This window comes from Typopeltis vanoorti, chromosome 16, assembly GCF_054136105.1.
Source record: "Typopeltis vanoorti isolate ZY-2024b chromosome 16, IOZ_Tvanoo_1.0, whole genome shotgun sequence".
Classification (NCBI taxonomy): Eukaryota; Metazoa; Arthropoda; class Arachnida; order Uropygi; family Thelyphonidae; genus Typopeltis; species Typopeltis vanoorti.
Genome location: NC_143564.1, coordinates 72,297,967 through 72,317,252, shown reverse-complemented (window position 1 = coordinate 72,317,252; position 19,286 = coordinate 72,297,967). Strand labels below are relative to the sequence as shown.

Sequence of the window (19,286 nt, the reverse complement as noted above, 5' to 3'; positions counted from 1 at the left end):
AGCAAAACATTGTCCATGAAATTACTAATTGATGATCCCTCTCTCACAGATGTTCAGTTTCTGGCTCTTCTACAGATGCTTTATTCTTCCAGTCTTCTAAAAAAAACTTTTAGAAGAGGCATAAGGCAGAAACTGAACTTGTATGTGGATGAAAGTCTGCCCAAAGAAGAGAAATCTGATTGTGTTTGGAGTCTGGGTATTGTTGAAAGTAAGGGGAAGTGAAATAAAACTGTGTTTTGGTAGCAGTGAAGATAACAAGGTTATCCTTACTGTACTTATGAATGGTAAAGAGATCGGAGTTTAAGTTATTGGTTTTGGAAGATCTTGAAGCATTTAATGATTATGTGATACAAGATTTGTCGAAAAAAGAAGTGAATGGAGTGTACTATTAGCAAAGCTGTGGATAGGATTTTAGATCAGAGAGAGGTGATTTATGTACAGAGCCTTGAATTATTCTGGCTTCAGTGAGGAAATCTGTGAAAAGGAAACCATCTACCAATAGTAAACAATTAGAGAGAAAGCTGGCATCTCAATTGCAAAGGCAAAAACTGCAGAACATATGATCTGTTTACTGCATAGGCTTATGTTCTGGACTTGATCAGATGCCAAAGAAATTCCAAGTGCAAACTCTTTCTGTATCTTGTGACCACTAAGAGATTGGCAGTGGATCAAGATTTGTAAAATGTGTGTATCTGTCACTAATTAGCTGGTGGCCTCCAAGTGAGCAAGAAGTTGGCTGGTGTGACTTTCTTCATGATTTTAAGAGAATTGAAGTGAAAATAATTGGATGAGAGTTTATTAGAGCTGATTTATCTTTTTGCATTGGGCTTGAATATAGGTTTGCTTCTATACCTTAGAGTAGATGCTGGACTAACAGGAAAGCTAGAGATAGTTATGCTTGTTAGAGGACCATAGGAAATGTTGCAAAGAAATTGAGCCAGAATGCATCAAATGGAGGGGATTCTTGGTTTAGCATTCTCTGACAGGGGAATTCATATGCACTGCTCTTGTAAGGAATTTGTAAAGTATAATTTAGGCAGTTGATGTGGATTGGTATTTGTTGAGATTGCCAATGAAGTTGGGTCTGGTTTGGATGACTGTAAATAGTGGTGTATATATCATGTATATTGCTATTCAGCCACAGAACAGATGTTGGTGGATATAAAAAAAAATTACAATAAATGTAAATATAAATAAATAAATATTAATGTTTATTTATTTATTTATTTATTTTATGGGTTTGATTGGATTGCTTTATATGGGAGAATTTTTGCAGTATGCAGTAAAATTATTCATTTTATTGATTTATAGAGTTAATTACTATTTGAGTTAAAAACTTTAATAATATTAAAATTCTCTGTTTTGACCATTACATTAAGGTCATCTTCAGGAATATATACATCTAATATACACACACACACACACACTACATAACAGCAACTACTATTGTAAGCTACATTAAGTCTAAAACATTGTTATAATCAACATAGCCTGACCTCTTGTGGTAAAAAAAAAACCCATTCAAGTTGTAGACAATGACATTTGGTTTTACATCTTTTAACACTATAATATTGTATTCATTCACTGGTTTGACTTATGGTATTTTGCCTGGAGTCCTTGTATAAGAGGAAGGGATTAGAATCTTCTGTTTGCCTCCCCCCATCACATTTCGCTGAGTAAACAATAGCAGGATTATTTGCTAGCCAGTCATAAAGTCTTCTGAATCATTATTGTCAAGGTTGGTCCTGTATACCATCTAGCAACAAGCCTGAAGAAAGTGTTTTACACCCTCAAAAGGGGAGGGAGATCTGGTTCCCTACAAAGTATTAGGCATGCTCTTGAAAGAGTGTTATATTCATGTGGAAGAGAAAACTGAGACAAACATGACAGCAGCAGCAACCACTTTAGATCTTTAATAAGCAAGGTAGTTGCATCTTGCTGGCCATTTGACCACTCTAGGAACTGATGTTAAATTGGTTGCTTCATTCCTAGCTCTGCCCTTGGGCTAGGCATGAAGTAACTAGGAATTATCTTGGTTTCCTTCCACTTATTAGGAACTATTCTTGTGTTGAGGCTAAAGTTGAACAGCCAGGTCAGAGGCATTGCTAATTCTTGTGTACGTTCCTTCAGTATCCATGGCAATATCTGCTGTCAAACTCTTGCAAGAGCTTTAATATTTCCAAGTCATCGATCTCTACTCTTTGTTTAGCTCTCTCTCAGAATCCAGAGAGATACTGTTCTACCTAGAATGTATACCTTAACTGAAGCAATCATTCAACAATTGGCATTTGACATATTCGTGCTATATGTATTCACTAAAGTTATTTGTTATTTCTTTCTTGTCATTCTCACCTTTCTTTTTACACTAATTAAAACATTCTCTCAGATATTCCTTGGCTTGTTTGACTAATTTCTTTTCATTGTTCAGTTTTTCCTTCCTTATCATTATCTCTCCTTACTTGCTTTTTATACTGTGCTTCAGCCTCATCATCACACTTCTCCTGATATTGAGTGGACTACATTTCCTTTTTTGAGTAGCTCTTGCTTTAAAGTTTTATTCATCCATTTAACTCCTATGCTGTGTATTTTCCATCTTTACATATGCAGTCAGGTGTGGCTTTCCTCAGACCCTTGACTACTTCCCATGCATTGCTAGTTCTTCTACCATACAGTTTCTTATTTCAATCACTGCTTCAGTATGCCATTTCAGTTTATTACAATCACCTGAATAGTTCCATATTAATTTTTTTAATTAATATTAATCATATTAATTTCCCTTTTTAATTTAAGCTCTTAACATGATTTATCACCTAACAAGTTAAATTTTTCATGATCATTCTGTCTCTCTCCAGTTGGAGGCAAAATAATCACTTCATTTATATTCAAATCCTCAGATGTTACTAGATCCAATATTCTTGTACTCTATGTCCCTTCTATCACATGCTGCTTAAATCATTTATACTTCAGCAATTCTGCTCTCTTTCCCTCATCTTGCATGTTTTTTTTTTACCTTATTTCAGTCTGTTCCCATAGTTGGAATAATTCATAATAACAATTCTACTTATATCCACAGTCCTCTTCAGATGATGGCCATTGCAATATCCAATTTTGTATTTTGTACCCTTAACCACTTACACCAAACAGCCTTGAATCCATGACCTATATTATCATACTACTAGGAGTTACTCTGGTTCGATTTACTTCTGTAATCATTAGCACTATTTCCCTACCTTTTCTGTCCTCTCTACTCTCTGCTACAATAAGCATATCTTTTTCTCTTGATCAGGTGTAACTAATAATTTTTGGTTCTTTCATTTACCATTGCTAAAAATTCCTTGCCATTATTCTTGATGCCTTTGGCATTAGGGAACATACTTTATAACTGACCACTAGGCTCATGCATATTCATGTACCTCTTAAAACCCACCTGGTTCAAATAGACTCCCTGAGCTGGTTCTTCAACTGAATTCCTGATCCCATTGCTTTTTTTGTCTGAAAAAAACTAGTTCCACCAATTTCATTGTCATTCCTTCCATACTGTAATTTTCTCTTCCTTCCCCTCTCACCCCCACCTTAATCATCTTATTATGTTAATCTCTGTCTTTCATCCTGATCAGTTTAATTTAATCTTAGTCTTTATCTCTCACATGAATCATCTTAATTTCATCTTAATGTTTATCTCTCTCATCTTAACTCGTATCATACCTTAGCATCAGGCTCACAACATTGATCTGTGTTCTCTCCTTTTTCACCTTATTCCACAGCTCTTTCATATCTTCTCTCACACCTTATTTTCTCCTTTCAAGTCACTTTTTCCAGCCAACAAACTCAAATCTTCCCCTTTTTCTACTTGCTTACAATACAGTCATCACAAAACTTGGCTAAAACATGCTTTAAGTGTGCTTTCATCAAGCCATTTCTTCCTAATCATCAAATCACTGTACATTATCTTATCTTTTTTTCATTCTTTTCTGTTCACTAACCTCCTATCCCCCCCTGTATTTTCTTATCTATTCTGATACTTAATAAGTACTTTTCTAGCCTCTCCAACTCTTGTTCATTATTGTGAAGCACTTGTCAAACCATCATGATTTCTAAATTGGGCTGCACTCTTCTTTTTTCCTCAACTACTTCCATATTACCTATTTCTTACTCACCCAGTTTTTTTCACCTCTGTGCAGTATTTTTTTTTTTTTTTTTTTTACTATTATACCATCCTAGTCTGTCAGCAGTTAGCTAGTAAGGGTATAATGATATTAATCTGAATTTATATTCTAAGTTCTGAAAGAGCTCTCTTCCTACATTGAAATCCACACATCGCATCATTGCCATAATGTTAATTTTTGTGTAATTATGCAGTTCTGCTTGGTTATAGCCTATTCAGAACCTAGTTCTAACAATAGTTAAGAGCTAGGTATAACTTTATAAGTTCTAGCTCTAATGATAGTTGTTGAACACTTGACTGAAAGTAGTACTGTAAAAGAAAATCAATATTACATAAGGCATAATAATTTTCAGGTCTGCAAAGAGGAATTATGATCTGTGTTTCTGCTCAGAAAAAAAAAAAAATCTTCCAAAATGGAATATTGTCACTCATTTAACCTATTTTAATAAATTATGCATACTTTTTTTATCTAGTGATACAGTATTGAGTTTTATATAAAATTGTAACTCTGTATACATTTGCATTTTATATATTACTGAATGTTTATTAATAGCGATATCCAGAATACTATAAGGTTATAACTGATCCAAAGGATTTGAAAATGATAGCTTCCAAGATTCAAAATAATGCTTACCAGTCACTATCAGAAATGGAAAAAGATCTCTTACAGATGGTGAAAAATGCTAAAACATTTAATGAACCAGGATCTCAAATATACAAGGTAAATTTTTTCTTGTGGATATTATTTTTGAAAAATATTGTTGAGTAATTTATATAACACAGCATAATATTTTTCTTAGATCAGTTAATTTTATTAAATAATAAAATATTTAATATCAATGTGATACACTGATATGAAATTTTATTCAAAGAAAAAACATCATGGTAATGCACAGCATAAACATTCTTTTTTTATTACTGTATTAACACTGTTTCACTTTAACAACATTAATGATTTTGCAAAACTTTGTAATCCTTTCAGCTCAGATGGCTATTTTATTTCACATGTCAACAGATTTTCAATATGTAAATTGAAATTTCTATGGTTTTATTTCTACTAGATAGCATTTTCACTAAATACACACTACAGGTATCCCTTCCTTAATGCGTTTTGCTTAACGCGGTGAAATCAATTGGGGCAATCCCTTGATCTACATGGTAAGAGTTTTGATTAACGCACCTTTAACCCTGCGGAGCTCGCAGCTGATCTGACAGATACATGCAAAATGTTTAATATAAATATTCTTACACAATTCAGTGCATTGCTTGGAGGTCATGCAGAGCTGTGCATTCATATGTTAAGAATGATATTCCACACTGTTTTTTTCCTGTCAGTTTGGTTTAACACATGTTATGTAAAGGTTTGTGATATTTGACAGTAAATTGTATCTGAGAGATACCGCGACCTCCGATGTCAGTATAGTATGGTATAGTTGTTGTTTTTTTTATTCTTTGTTCAATAATTTCTAGATTGTAACTGAAAATAAATAAACCATCATGTATTACTGAAATAGAGAGCCAAAGGCTTATTTATCATATATGTCCTCTAGGAGATGTGCTTTACATTATGGAAAATACAAAGGAAAGTGATCTGGAGCTTACTCCACCTTTACTACGAGTTGCCCATAAGGTTGCTTATGCTTGCATCTGCTGAAACTTTTAGTTTCTATATATTCGGCACAAAACTCTTGTAGTTTCTATATTCGGCTATGAAATAATGTTGGATTCAATATTAACTTAATTTGTACCATCATGTATTATATTTGCAGTGTTTTTTTTTTTGTTTTTTTTTATGTTTCATTGCTTGTTTGCCGAGGTCTGGAGTGTCATTTTGCTTGTTATTGTAGAATTTATGCCAATAAGAAAAAAACTAAAACTGTTCAAATGACTCTTGATAACTTCTTTTGATAAAAAAATTGCAATAAATAATGTAGGTACAAGTATTTATTAAACATTTACTTTGCATTAATTTTTTTATCTTTCCTAAAAGAGTGCCATATAAAACGAATTATTAATACAGTAATCGATCATGGACGAATTGTAATTTTTACCATTGATTATTATATTTGATATACGCAGTAACATCGAGGGATTAATTAACCATGTTAATCGGGGGATACCTGTATAGCTAGTTTGCTGTACTATACTGCTAGAAATTCTATAACCAACTTTTTGTCTCTCTCTCTCTCTCACCTACCTGATTGTGAACTTATAGTACATCAATACTGTGTAGCAGGCTAAGGAATTTTTCAAATGATATAAGTAATTTAGTGAGTTTAGATTGAAGATGGTGACTAGATGAAATAATTTAGATTTTGGTAACATAATCATATACAATTCTTTCTGTAGGAAAACTGGTAGAATGGGCTATTCTTTCCTCCCCCCCCCCCCCAATAATTTTGGGATTGTCCGCATGGTTAGGCTAGTGACTATGTGCTTTGCAACCATATGCTTGGGGAAGGAGTGTCCTTGGTTTGATTCCCATCGATGACATGAGTCACTTGAGAATCTTCCTCAGCCTTAGTTAGCTGGTCTTGGGCATGGACAGCGGGATTTTTTCCATCAGTTTATCTGGGGTTTTCATCCTGTAAGCAGGCAAACTGGACCCATGAATGCTTCCCGGACAATAACCCCCTGTTTAAAAAAAATCCCCCTTTTAAAAGACCCCTGGACATTAACCCCCAGTGCAAAAAAAAACCCAGACAATGAACCCTCCCATTTGAAATATCAGTAGATGAAATTAAATATGATAAAAAAAAAAAGAAATGGGGTGCTTAAGGATCAAAGCTATATAACTGAGAGGAGACCTCCACATAGCCTTTAAAGGAATGCAGAGAACCGACCAGGGCTTCTGATGTCCTAATGTCCAATCCTCACCTTCTTGTGGTGCACCCTGTTGGGTATCCATCTGGATACTGAGCGAACGAGGATGGGCTGGCAATTTGGGATTTAGCCGACCAAATTGTATTCTTATTGGCTTAAACCAATCATTTTCCATCATTTTCTATATAAGAATGTATTCTTATATAGAAAATGATGGTACAACATGACAAAATTTCATGCCCGCTGGGGCATCGCCCATTTAAACAAGGGGCCCCCGTTGTTTTCGCCAGGGAACCAGGGCGAACAGCGAAAAGTCAGCTACTGGAACAAATCTAAAAACAAACCCCAACTCAACATCACCAGAGTTAAAGATCGGTACTATCAACGTAAGAAGCCTGAATGGCAAAGAGATGGAGCTAGCTGAGGAATTAGATAAGTACCAGATTGACATAATAGGGGTGACTGAAACAAAAAAGACAAAAACTGGTGAGATCTTTCTGAGCAATAAATGCAAAATGTTATATTCAGGCAATGAAAATCAAGGAAAAGAAGGGTAGCCGTAGTATTCAACACTAAATATGGCTAATCTTCTTGAATGGCAGGCAGTCTCAAGTAGAGAGATATAAACAAATATCAGAATGGGGAACTGGACAATGAGACTTATTTGTGCCTATGGTCCCACAGAAGGTTCTACTAAGGTAGAAGTGGAGGAATTTTTTGAGGCTTTAGAAAAAGTAACTGACACAATGAAAAATGAAATGTTGGTCCTTGTTGGGGATCTAAATAGCAGAGTAGGAAATGATTGTCAGACATACAAAAATATTTTCAGAAAATTTGGAGAAAAGAGCAAAGCTAATAATAATGGCAAATATCTGTTGGATTTCTGCTCAGGACATGGACTGGTTATTACTAACACCATGTTCCAACATAAAAATGTGCACAAATTCACATGGAGAGAAGAGACAAGGAATAAGAAAAGTCTCATTGACTATGTTATTGTTGATAGTGATGTTTTCTCCCTCGTGCAGGACACCAGCTGTACAGAGGATTTGAAATTGGAAATGATCACTATTTAGTCTTGAGCAGGATAAAATTGAATTTCATATTGAAAAGAATAACATGTAAGAAAGTTTTAAAGCGAATAAAAGTTGAGCATCTCTCAGATGTGAACTGTAGACTAAAATACACAGATTATTGAAAAAAAAATGAGAGAGTTTGAAAAGCGGAGCCAAACCTCGGAGATTCATTGGCAAGCTATGAAGAAAACCCTGATTGATTCAGCCAGAGAGACATGTGATGAGGTGGTCTGCAAGGATAGAAATATCAGAACTACATGGTGGACACAGGAAGTTAAAGAGTTAAATAAATGTGAAGGAAAAGAAGAAAGCATATCAAAAGTTCCTGGCAAATAAGTCAGCTTATACTCTTAGAGAATACAGTGACAAATGTAAGAAAGCGAAACACTGTGTAAAACTAGCTGAAGAAAAGTCATGGAAGGTCTTTGACAAGAACATAGAAAATAAATATCAAGAAGGTGGTAAGATATTCTGGAGGTTGTTGAAGAAGCTTAGAAATTGAGGAAAGTGTACTGTAAAAGTAATTAGAGATGATAAAGGTGACATGAAAATGGGAGAAAAAGATATCCTTGAAGTATGGAGTAATTACTTCGAAAAATTGCTAAATGAAACAAGCATCATCATCATCATCATCAATTTCCTGCCATGTACCCTCAAGGGGTGTACAGGATATGATAGTACTACATGAAAAAAATTACATCATTATTAATTTCCTATCTACAATATTCCTCCAAATCAGTCTGTTACTTGTCAAGACTCCTACATTAACAGATCTTATATTTCTATTGTCTAAAGCACTTTGTACCGTATCAATACACCTATATCTTGATCTTTCTCTGGGTCGTTTTGCTGCCAACCTGGCAGAGAACACTTGTTTTGCTAATCTTTCCTCGCCCATTCTGTTTAAGTGACCATACCACCTGAGATTAGCTCTGCTAACACATTCCTGGATGCTGACAATGCCAAGTTCTTTCCTAATATCCTCGTTTTTAATATGATATTGCCATTGAAGCCATCTGTTCACGCTTATAATCTTTCTCAGGATTCTCATATCTGTGGTCTCTAGTCTTTGGTCAAGTGTTTTACTTCTGACCCAGCTCTCAGATCCATAAGTTAAAACTGGTTTGAACATTGTCTTGTATACAGCTAATTTAGTGTTCCGACTAATTTCTCTCTTATTCCATATAAATTTATTCAGTTGATTTCATACCATACCAGCTTTGTTGAGTTTGCGTCTATTTCCATATTTAATTCACCATCTTCAGTAAAAATCATGCCTAAGTAGCTGAAATGTTTTACTTGTTCCACAGGTTCTCCATTCACAACACAGTTGACATTTTCAATGATTCTCCCTATTTTCATTGTCTTTGTCTTTTTATTGCTGACCTTCATACCATATCTATTACAACAGCTATTCAATTTAGTCAGAGAATCTTGCAGACTTGTAGCAGATTTATTTAGAAGTATAACATCATCCACATAAAGCAAAGAGCTGACATTAACATCTCCAATTTTGATATCATGTTTAATACCACTTTCCTTCATAATGTGAACCATATAGATAATGTTTAACAGAGGGGATAATGTACATCCTTGTCTCACACCAGATTTAATATTAAACCATCTTACTGTACTTCCTTCAATTCTAACTGCTGACATACAACTCAAATAAAGACTATGTATTGCTTGATATAATGCCCCGTTGACACCATATAACTGCAGCATATTGAATAGCTTCTCTCTTGGCACCGTGTCATATGACTTTTCCAAATCGACAAAACTTAAATACAGATCTTTGTTATATTCCCATGCTTTCTCGACTATTTGTCGTAAAGTGAAGATCTGGTCATCACAGCCTCTATTTGGCCTGAATCCAGCTTGTTCTTCACCAAGCTTTTCTTCCACAATTTTTCTCAACCGTTTCTCAAGTATACTTGCATAGATCTTGTCAGGAACACTCAGTAGGGAAATACCTCTGTAATTCTGACATTCAGTTTTATTTCCCTTTTTATATATGGGTACTATAAGAGCTCTACTCCAATCATCAGGAATTCGTCCCTCTGTCCATGCTTTCTGAACTATGCAGTGCAGCCACTGTAAGACTCTTATACCTCCATACTTCAGCATTTCTGGTCGAATATCATCTACTCCTGCTGCCTTTCCACATTTCAAGCCTTTGATGGCTTTTTCTACTTCAAGTATGGATATGTATTCCTGACTGCATGCCTGCTCAGTGTTTTTTACCACTGTGCTGTCATCACTGCTTGTTTCATTTAGCAGGTTTTCAAAGTAATTACTCCATACTTCAAGGATATCTTTTTCTCCCGTTTTCATGTCACCTTTATCATCTCTAATTCCTTTTACAGCACTCTTTCCTCCATTCTTAAGCTTCTTCAACAACCTCCAGAATATTTTGCCACCTTCTTGATATTTATTTTCTATATTCTTGCCAAAGTCGTCCCATGACTTTTGTTTAGCTAGTTTTACACAGTGTTTAGCATTCTTGCATTTGTCTCTATATTCTCTAAGAGCACAAGCTGACTTATTTGACAGGAACTTTTGGTATGCTTTCTTCTTTTCCTTCACTCCCTCTTTAACTTCCTGTGTCCACCAGGGAGTTCTGATTTTTTTATCCTTACAGACAACCTCACCACATGCCTCTCTCGCAGAATCAATCATTGTTTTCTTCAGAGTTTGCCACTGAATCTCCAAGGTTTTATTACTGTTCTCAAACTCTTTCATTTTTTCTTCAATAATCTTTGTGTATTTTAGTCTACAGTTCACATCTGAGAGCTGCTCAACTTTTATTCGCTTTAAAACTTTCTTACATGTTATTATTTTCAATATTAAATTCAATTTTATCCTGCTCAAGACTAAATAGTGATCACTTCCAATTTGAAATCCTCTGTACACTCTGGTGTCCTGCATCAGGGAGAAAACATCACTATCAACAATAACATAGTCAATGAGACTTTTCTTATTCCTTGTCTCTTCTCTCCATGTGAATTTGTGCACATTTTTATGTTGGAACATGGTGTTAGTAATAACCAGTCCATGTCCTGAGCAGAAATCCAACAGATATTTGCCATTATTATTAGCTTTGCTCTTTTCTCCAAATTTTCCCAAAATATTTTTGTATGTCTGACATTCATTTCCTACTCTGCAATTTAGATCCCCAACAAGGACCAACTTTTCATTTTTCATTGTGTCAGTTGCTTTTTCTAAAGCCTCAAAAAATTCCTCCACTTCTACCTTAGTAGAACCTTCTGTGGGACCATAGGCACAAATAAGTCTCATTGTCCAGTTCCCCATTCTCATATTTGCCCACATTACTCTATTAGACTGACTGCCATTCAAGAAGATTAGCCTCGTATTTTGTGTGAATACTATGGCTACTTCTTCTTTTCCTTGATTGTCATTGCCTGAATATAACATTTTGTATTTATTGCTCAGAAAGATCTCACCAGTTTTGTTTGGTCTTTTTTGTTTCAGTCACCCCTATTATGTCAATCTGGTACTTATCTAATTCCTCAGCTAGCTCCATCTCTTTGCCATTGAGGCTTCTTACGTTGATAGTACCGATCTTTAACTCTGGTGATGTTGAGTTGGGGTTTGTTTTTAGATTTGTTCCAGTAGCTGACTTTTCGCTGTTCGCCCTGGTTCCCTGGCGAAAACAACGGGGGCCTTGTTTAACCGGTGACGCCCCAGCCGTCATGAAATTCTGTCATGTTGTACCATCATTTCTTATTTTGGTTTAACCAATAAGAATACAATTTGGTCGGCTAAATCCCAAATTGCCAGCCCATTCTCGTTCGTTCAGTATCCTAGTAGATACCCAACAGGGTGCACCACGAGAAGGTGAGGATTGGACATTGGGTCAGAAGCCCTGGTATGGAATAAGAGAGAAATTAGTCGGAACACTAAATTAGCTGAATACAAGACAGTGTTCAGACCAGTTTTAACTTATGGATCTGAGAGCTGGGCTAGAAATAAAACAATTGACCAAAGACTAGAGACCGCAGATATGAGAGTCCTGAGAAAGATTAGTGGCGTGAACAGATGGCATCAATCGCAATATCATATTAAAAAGGAGGATATTAGGAAATAACTTGCAATGTCAGCATCCAGGAATACGTTAGCAGAGCTAATCTCAGGTGGTATGGTCACTTAAAGAGAATGGGGGAAGAAAGATTAGCAAAACAAGTGTTCTCTGCTAGGTTGTCAGCAAAACGACCCAGAGGAATACCAAGATATAGGTGTATTGATATATATAAGATATTCTATTAAGGTGGATTATATTAAGAAATATAAGATCTGATAATGTTGGAGTCTTGACAAGTAACAGACTGATTTGGAGGAAAATTGTAGATAGGAAGTTAGTAATGATGTAAATTTTTCATGTAGTACTATCATATCCTGTACAGCCCTTGAGGGTACATGTCAGGAATTTGATGATGATGATAAAAAAAGAAATAAAAAAGTTGTAAAGTTTCAATAACAAAAAATAAATAGAATGCAGAATAACAATTTAATCTTCTTCAGTTGTTATTTTTGAATGCACAATCAAAGAGATGAGACTGATGTCATTTCTAGGATCAGGCAATTTTATCAATAATATTTACCTGTAGTTTCTTTAATCTGAATTATATGTTAAAACAAGACTAATTTTTCCTGGAATTTTAGCTGTTATGACCATCATGAAGTGATTTACGTTAAGATCATAGGATTACCTGTAGTTAGTGTTGCCAATTTAGCTCTTTTGGAGCTAGATCTAGCTCCTTTTTTTCTTTCCTAGCTTCAAAAATTTTAATCTAGTACCTAGCTCCTTCAGAATTTGTTTCAGCTCTTTTTAGTTGTTTTTATAACCTACTATTAAAGAAATTGTTTTAGAAGTTTTCCAAATGTTTGCATTTGATAAAGAATTGTATTGTACTTGGCGAGTATCATACATGTTTCAAACTTGCGATGACGTCAGTCAGTCACGTGGCCTAACAGTTTGCTATTTTTCACCTTGAAGTTGATAGCACTGCTACAAGTTAGGCTGTTGCACAGTGTTCTGGTTGGTAGATACAATAGTGAGTGGGAAGTTTTCAAAGATTGATTGGAATTCATTGCAGTAAAGAGTTGTATACCCTTCTTCAAAAATGAGCAAAGAGATAAATAAAGCTTAGAAGCAAAAATTTAGGAGGGGAGTAGTTGCAAATGGGAATGTTTAGTAAATGGCAGCATGAAATTCCTGGTGATGCTAGAAAAGGCCACAGTAAGTTTTGCAGATGTGATATTGCTAAATATTGGCAGATTTTAAAGCGTAGTGAAACTAAGAAACATCTTGTGGCAGTTCAATATACGGCTCTTCCTGTTACAAATATGCTTGTGAAGAAATCTGATGAGACGGCGAACTTTGAAGGCAGCTTAGCATTATTTCTTTGTTGTCACTCATCATTCAACACTTGTGATCATCTACTAGATCATAGATGGCGAACCTATGGCACGTGTGCCAGAGGTGGCACATCCGAGAATTTTGCTGGCACGTAAATGATTTACAGGTGATATCCTTTTATACGCTTATAAATTATTCAACTTTTTTTTTTTTTAATTTTTACAATACTTACAGGTTAAATTTTGTTTTACACGAGAGAAACAACTATGACGACATGCATGTGATTGGTACAGTATTAACAAAAGATCGTGCAACCCGAAGACAAATGGAAATGTTAATTCTCTTCAACCGAATTCTGTAACATCTGAAACTGTCATAACAACGTTCGCTATATATTTCTTAGTTTTAACACATTCACGACGGTGTCGTTTATCGTTCCGACGGAACCTCTCATTACTGGTGGGCTCAACTCACAAAGTTTCATCCCTTGGTTGAATTTTATTCCTGCTTGTTTGCATTTGAGCTGGCAGGCAAACTCACACATGCATTATATGTACAGTGAGCATATTTTTTTGGAGAAAATCAAGGGCAAATCAGAAATTGTTTCATAATAAAAAATAAAAAAAAGTTGCGTTTATTTGTTTCACTAAAACTAAAAAGCTTTATAATGTTTATTGTAAAATATAAGCATATACATAGCATTTTAAACAATCATATTATTACTTAAAAAATAACAATTTTGATACTTTTCGCAAGAATGAACTTTTTTTTAATAAATCATGCTTGTGTTTTTTTAGAATTCATAAAACAGTATACAATTCATGTCAAAGTTCCATTTGATATAAATGCATGCTTTCAGTGTTTTGATTTTTAATTGGTTTTTTATTCACTGATTTCACTAATGAAAATACTCAAATATCCCTGATTCTAATGCCCCCACTCATTCAGTGGGGGCATTAGAACCAGGGATACATAAGCAAAATTCATGATTTTTAAAATGTTTTTAAAAGATACAGGTTTATCTGAGAAATATTTAAAAATTTCAACCCATCAATGTCGGTAGGACTCGTCGTTTTGTCGCCATTCTTTGATCTTTTCACTGGTGACAACGTTTAATGCACGAAACTTCAAATAGTTCGCCGTCATTTATATTTAAGTTCCAGTGATTGTAAATGAACAAAATACTTTCCTCGATCTTCCCCCGCAGAGGGATTTCTCGTAGTAGGACCCATTCAAATACTTCCATTTCCATGAAACAGCTGTCCCAATTATTTAAATAATCAATGCAGGTTTGGTAAAATTTATGAATTGCATCTTTGAATATGTTGGCATTGATATTCAATTTACTATTTTAATTCACAAAATAAAGGAAATGGCCATTTTAGGGGAAAAAAAGAAGAAATCTAAAGGACAGAGCAGTGAAATAAAGGCCTGTCTTCTTAAATAAAGGACGTATGGTCACCGTAATTATATGGCATGCTTCAATTCTTGGTAGAATTTTATTTGAAGTTAGCCTTTGTGATCTGTCATAATGACATCAAGAATTTCAAATGCAATAAAACAAACACTTATTTCATGTAATTGAAAAATTGGACAATAGTTTTTAGTTAGATACTGTGTTTCAGTGCAACACATGGTTTTGCTTGAGTCTATACAGCAGGGTTTCCCAAACTGTGTTCCAAGGAAGGTGAATAAATGTTCCGTGAGAAGTTCTGGAATTTGTCATTTTAGTTTTTTAAGCCTTTATCATGAACAAATATTTTATAGTAGAAATATTCTGAGGAGAATAATATTTGTTAATATGTTGAAAAGCTCAGACCCAGAACACCTAATAACATCTGTATATCGTTAATTTTCACACATCGAAACCTTTCAACATTTGGGAAATGGAATACCGCTGTTTATGACCGGTCATAAAAATTGCCTGCAAGCGGATTGTAACAATGGGCGGCATATCCTCTGTTCTCAACTGAAAGAAATAACATCTGTGTTGCAAATTTTAGTGACCAGTCAGCAAGGAAGTATAAAGAAAATTTTTCCACTTAAATTGAAGAACCGGATAGTCTGTATCCGGTTCTCAGATCTAGTAATACTGATACTTTCTTCGCAAGTTCGTATTGTAGGGTGAAAGTTTCAAAACCGTAGTGCCGTGATTTTTTAAAAGTAACAGGCTTGCTGATTTGAATTTTAATATGAATAAGAGACAAGGGACTTGACTTTGTTTAATTTTGGTATTAAGAAATCTCTTATTGAAGGCATTTGTGACACACCAGATAGTGAGTCATCCACCACCAGCCTACAAAGTGATCTCCAGGATGTACAAAAGGAGGGGAAAACTATCAGCCCACAGGAGAAAAAGTCCGCATTCACTCGTAAGTACTTGTAATAATATTATAAATTTTTGGTGATCATAATGGGATATGTCAATGAAAATCAGCACAAATTAATTTAATGATGTTTATATTTAATTGATGGTTATTAATAATTAATGATCAATTATTTAATAATAAAAGTCAGCTAAATTAACAATTACTTATTAATTAATACATTACAAAATAACCAAGGTGTTCCCTGAAAATTTCAGGATTTGAAGTGTTCCATCGTCGGAAAAGTTTGGGAAACGCTGCTATACAGCATAGTTTTTGTGTTGGAGGGGACAATAATAGTGCAATTAGAGACAGCTGGAATAAAAACGGTGCTAACTAATGAATCACACTATTTGTTGAGAAATATATTACACAGACTGCAAAAGCCTCTGTACCTTATTCAGGGATACAATTAAACTATATTTTTCTTGCATCTGCAGTATAATGGCTGTTGGGGAGGGCGTGTTGTTGCTGCAGGGAGCGAGTTACTATCGTATCGATATGAAAATGTTTAAACATTTTTTGTGTATGAGGTATATGCAAAACTTTTTAATGTCTTTTTTCGTAAAGTAAAATCAGTGGTATGAGATATATGCAAGGGCAAGTTATATTCCAGTAAATACAGTAAGCATTTCTCCAACAAGTTGACATCCTTCTGCTGCTTCCCCTGCTCAGCTGACTTCTATGGTGAGTTACAATGCATAAATATTTTTCTCACTACTGTTTTTATTTTTTCGAACCAAACATCATTAAAATCCATTTAATAATCCAATAATCAATTTTATGCTGAATGATATTATAAATTTATATATAAATAAATATCATAAATAAAATAAAATATTATTTATAAAATCATAAATAATTATTTTAAAATAGTATATAATATTAAAAAATTAGTTAATATTCTATTAATTTTTCCCCTAATAAAAACTGCCCGGCACGTCAGCAACTTGATTTGTAAATTTTTGGCACGTCAGCAACTCGATTTGTAAACTTTTGGCACACACACACAAAAGGTTTGCCACTGCTGTACTAGATGATCGCAACATCTAGCAAAAATATCATCCCAGACAGTCATATTATGCCAAAGATAAAAATGCACCGAACCAAGCGCTCTGCAATTGTAAAGAATATTCTAAGTGATCATTTTGAAGATCTGATTGCAGACATTGGTGATGAAAATTTCAGCTTGCTAATAGATGAATCGAATTATATCACAGTGAGTAAGATTTTAGGAATGACTATCATTTATTATAGCACGAAATTCAACAAAATTATGCATACATTTCTGAGCATGGTGGTTCAAAAGTGTGATGCTAGTGGTATTGTGGCTACACTGAAAAAAAAGCTCTTGACCAAGAAACTGGACATTAAAAATCTCATTGCAATTGGTACAGACAAAGCCAATGTTATGGTTGGCATTTATGAACAACTGAAGGCATATATTCTCTCCTTAATTTTCATTTGATGTGTATGGCATTCATTACAACTGGCAACGTCTCACACTTGTGCAGAATCTCTCCAAAGAAAATTTGAATTTTTAGTTGCTGAAACATATAAGTGGTTTTCACATTTTTCTTCAAGAAAAATGTTGCATACTAAGAGCTGTATCAAATTCTCAACGAAAACGATACTCCTCTTAAAATTGTAAGCAACTGTGCAACAAAGTGGCTCTCCATTGAACCAGTGGTTGGGATTAAAAACTCACTTTGAAGTTGTGAGTGTGAATGAGAAATGTTACAAAGCTCAAATTTTGTGGGAGATGTACAAAGATGAAATGTGTTTTACCTTTAATTTTTACATCCTGTTCTAGTTCAAGTTCAGCAAGCTAACAAAATTTTTGAATCATGCGGATAAGATGAGATTATTTGAAGACCTTTCTCATTTGATTTGCTCTATTGCTAATATGTTAGTGCTATCATCATCCACAGTTGACCCTCTAGAGTCAGAGATTCATGACTATTTGGATCCCAAATCTTGGTTACAGATTTAAAAAAAAAAAAATTCATAGTTGATGATACAAAAGAAAACACAAAATGATGAGCAAAATCTTAGAAATAGAGCAATGCAGTTTCTTCTTGGTCTCTTCAAACAGCTTAAGCAGAGGTTGCCTGAAAACTTGATATTTTAAGAATGATCTCTTCTTTTTCTGTTGACAATACCCTAAAACATATAAAAGAACCTGCTACTCCCATCTTAGAAATAATGCTGAAAACAGAAAAAGATGTTGCTGCTGCTGAATACCAGTACAGTACCTATCCATTTAAATAAATGGACAAATATAGAAAACACTGAACTATTATGGACTGAAGACGAGAATATAAGATGCATCTAGAATGAATCCATTTAAAGAAATTGCTCAGTGTGTAATAAATTTATTAATACTGCCAAATTCTAATGCAGAAATTGAACGAATTTTTAGTTCCATGAATGTAGTTAAAACTAAATTAAGAAACAAGATGGAATTGCCAATGCTGACAGCTATTTTGTCAGTCAAGTATGGCCTCAGGCATAACAATAAGTGCTATACAGGCTATCATTTACCTGCATCCACACTGAGTAATATTGGAAAGATGGCCACATATAATAAAGCTGAAAATCTAAGTGAAAACATGGGTGAATTTAAGCTCAGAAGACCACTTGAAAGATGTCTTTAGCCACTTATATTCAAGTATCACTTCAACTTGAATAAAGTAAGTAACTGAAAAGTATCAGCTACTACTACTAAAATTTTAGCTTCAAATTTTTATTTTTAACTCCTTTTTAGCTTCAAATTTTTATTTTTAACTCCTTTTTAGCTTCAAATTTTTATTTTTTAACTCCTTTTTAGCTCCTTTTTTTTTTAAGATTTAGCTGTTTTTAGTGATTTTCATTTGGCAACAGTACCTGTAGTTTCTTTAATCCAAATTATTTGTCAAAACAAGACTAATTTTTCCTGGAATTTTAACTGTTTTGAAACAGTTAAATCGCTTCATGATGACCATCATGAAGCGATTTACGTTAAGATCATAGGATTAGGAATCTCCACCAACAAATAATTTTCAATCTGTTTCGTCTTATTACTGTAAACCTTTAAATATTATGATTAAATATTTGTATATACTCATAAATAAGTAATATACATTTGTGAATTATTGTAGTCTTGATAACAACACCTACTGCGTCAAAACTGTTGTCGAAGTGAAATCGAAAACAAAATATTTTATTTCAATCTATTATAATATTTATAAAATATTTTTGACTATCTCTGATGGAATTTGTAAAATTGAATAAAGGAAAGGAGAAAATGATTTTTGATGGTTATGTGTATGTAAAACAAAAAAATTTGACAAATGGTATTGTATCATTTGCGTGTGAAAGAAGGCATAACAAGAGCGAATGTAAAGCTAAAATTAAACTCCATGGAGAAGAGCTTGTGGGACAGTTAAACAATCATTCTCATCGTCCAGATCCAGCACAACAAGAAGTTCTCAAAG

General features: G+C 34.2%; 1 protein-coding gene across 6 annotated transcripts in view; it reads left to right on the top strand.

The window, feature by feature from the left end:
* polybromo (protein) overlaps positions 1 to 19,286 on the top strand; it is a 686,480-nt gene that overhangs the window by 104,370 nt on the left and 562,824 nt on the right. For all 6 annotated transcript variants that reach the window (XM_090406695.1, XM_090406694.1, XM_090406697.1 and 3 more), the window contains one exon: positions 4,719 to 4,886. In XM_090406695.1, the coding sequence (XP_090262821.1) occupies positions 4,719 to 4,886 (168 nt within the window). The remainder of the gene's footprint in view (positions 1 to 4,718; positions 4,887 to 19,286) is intronic.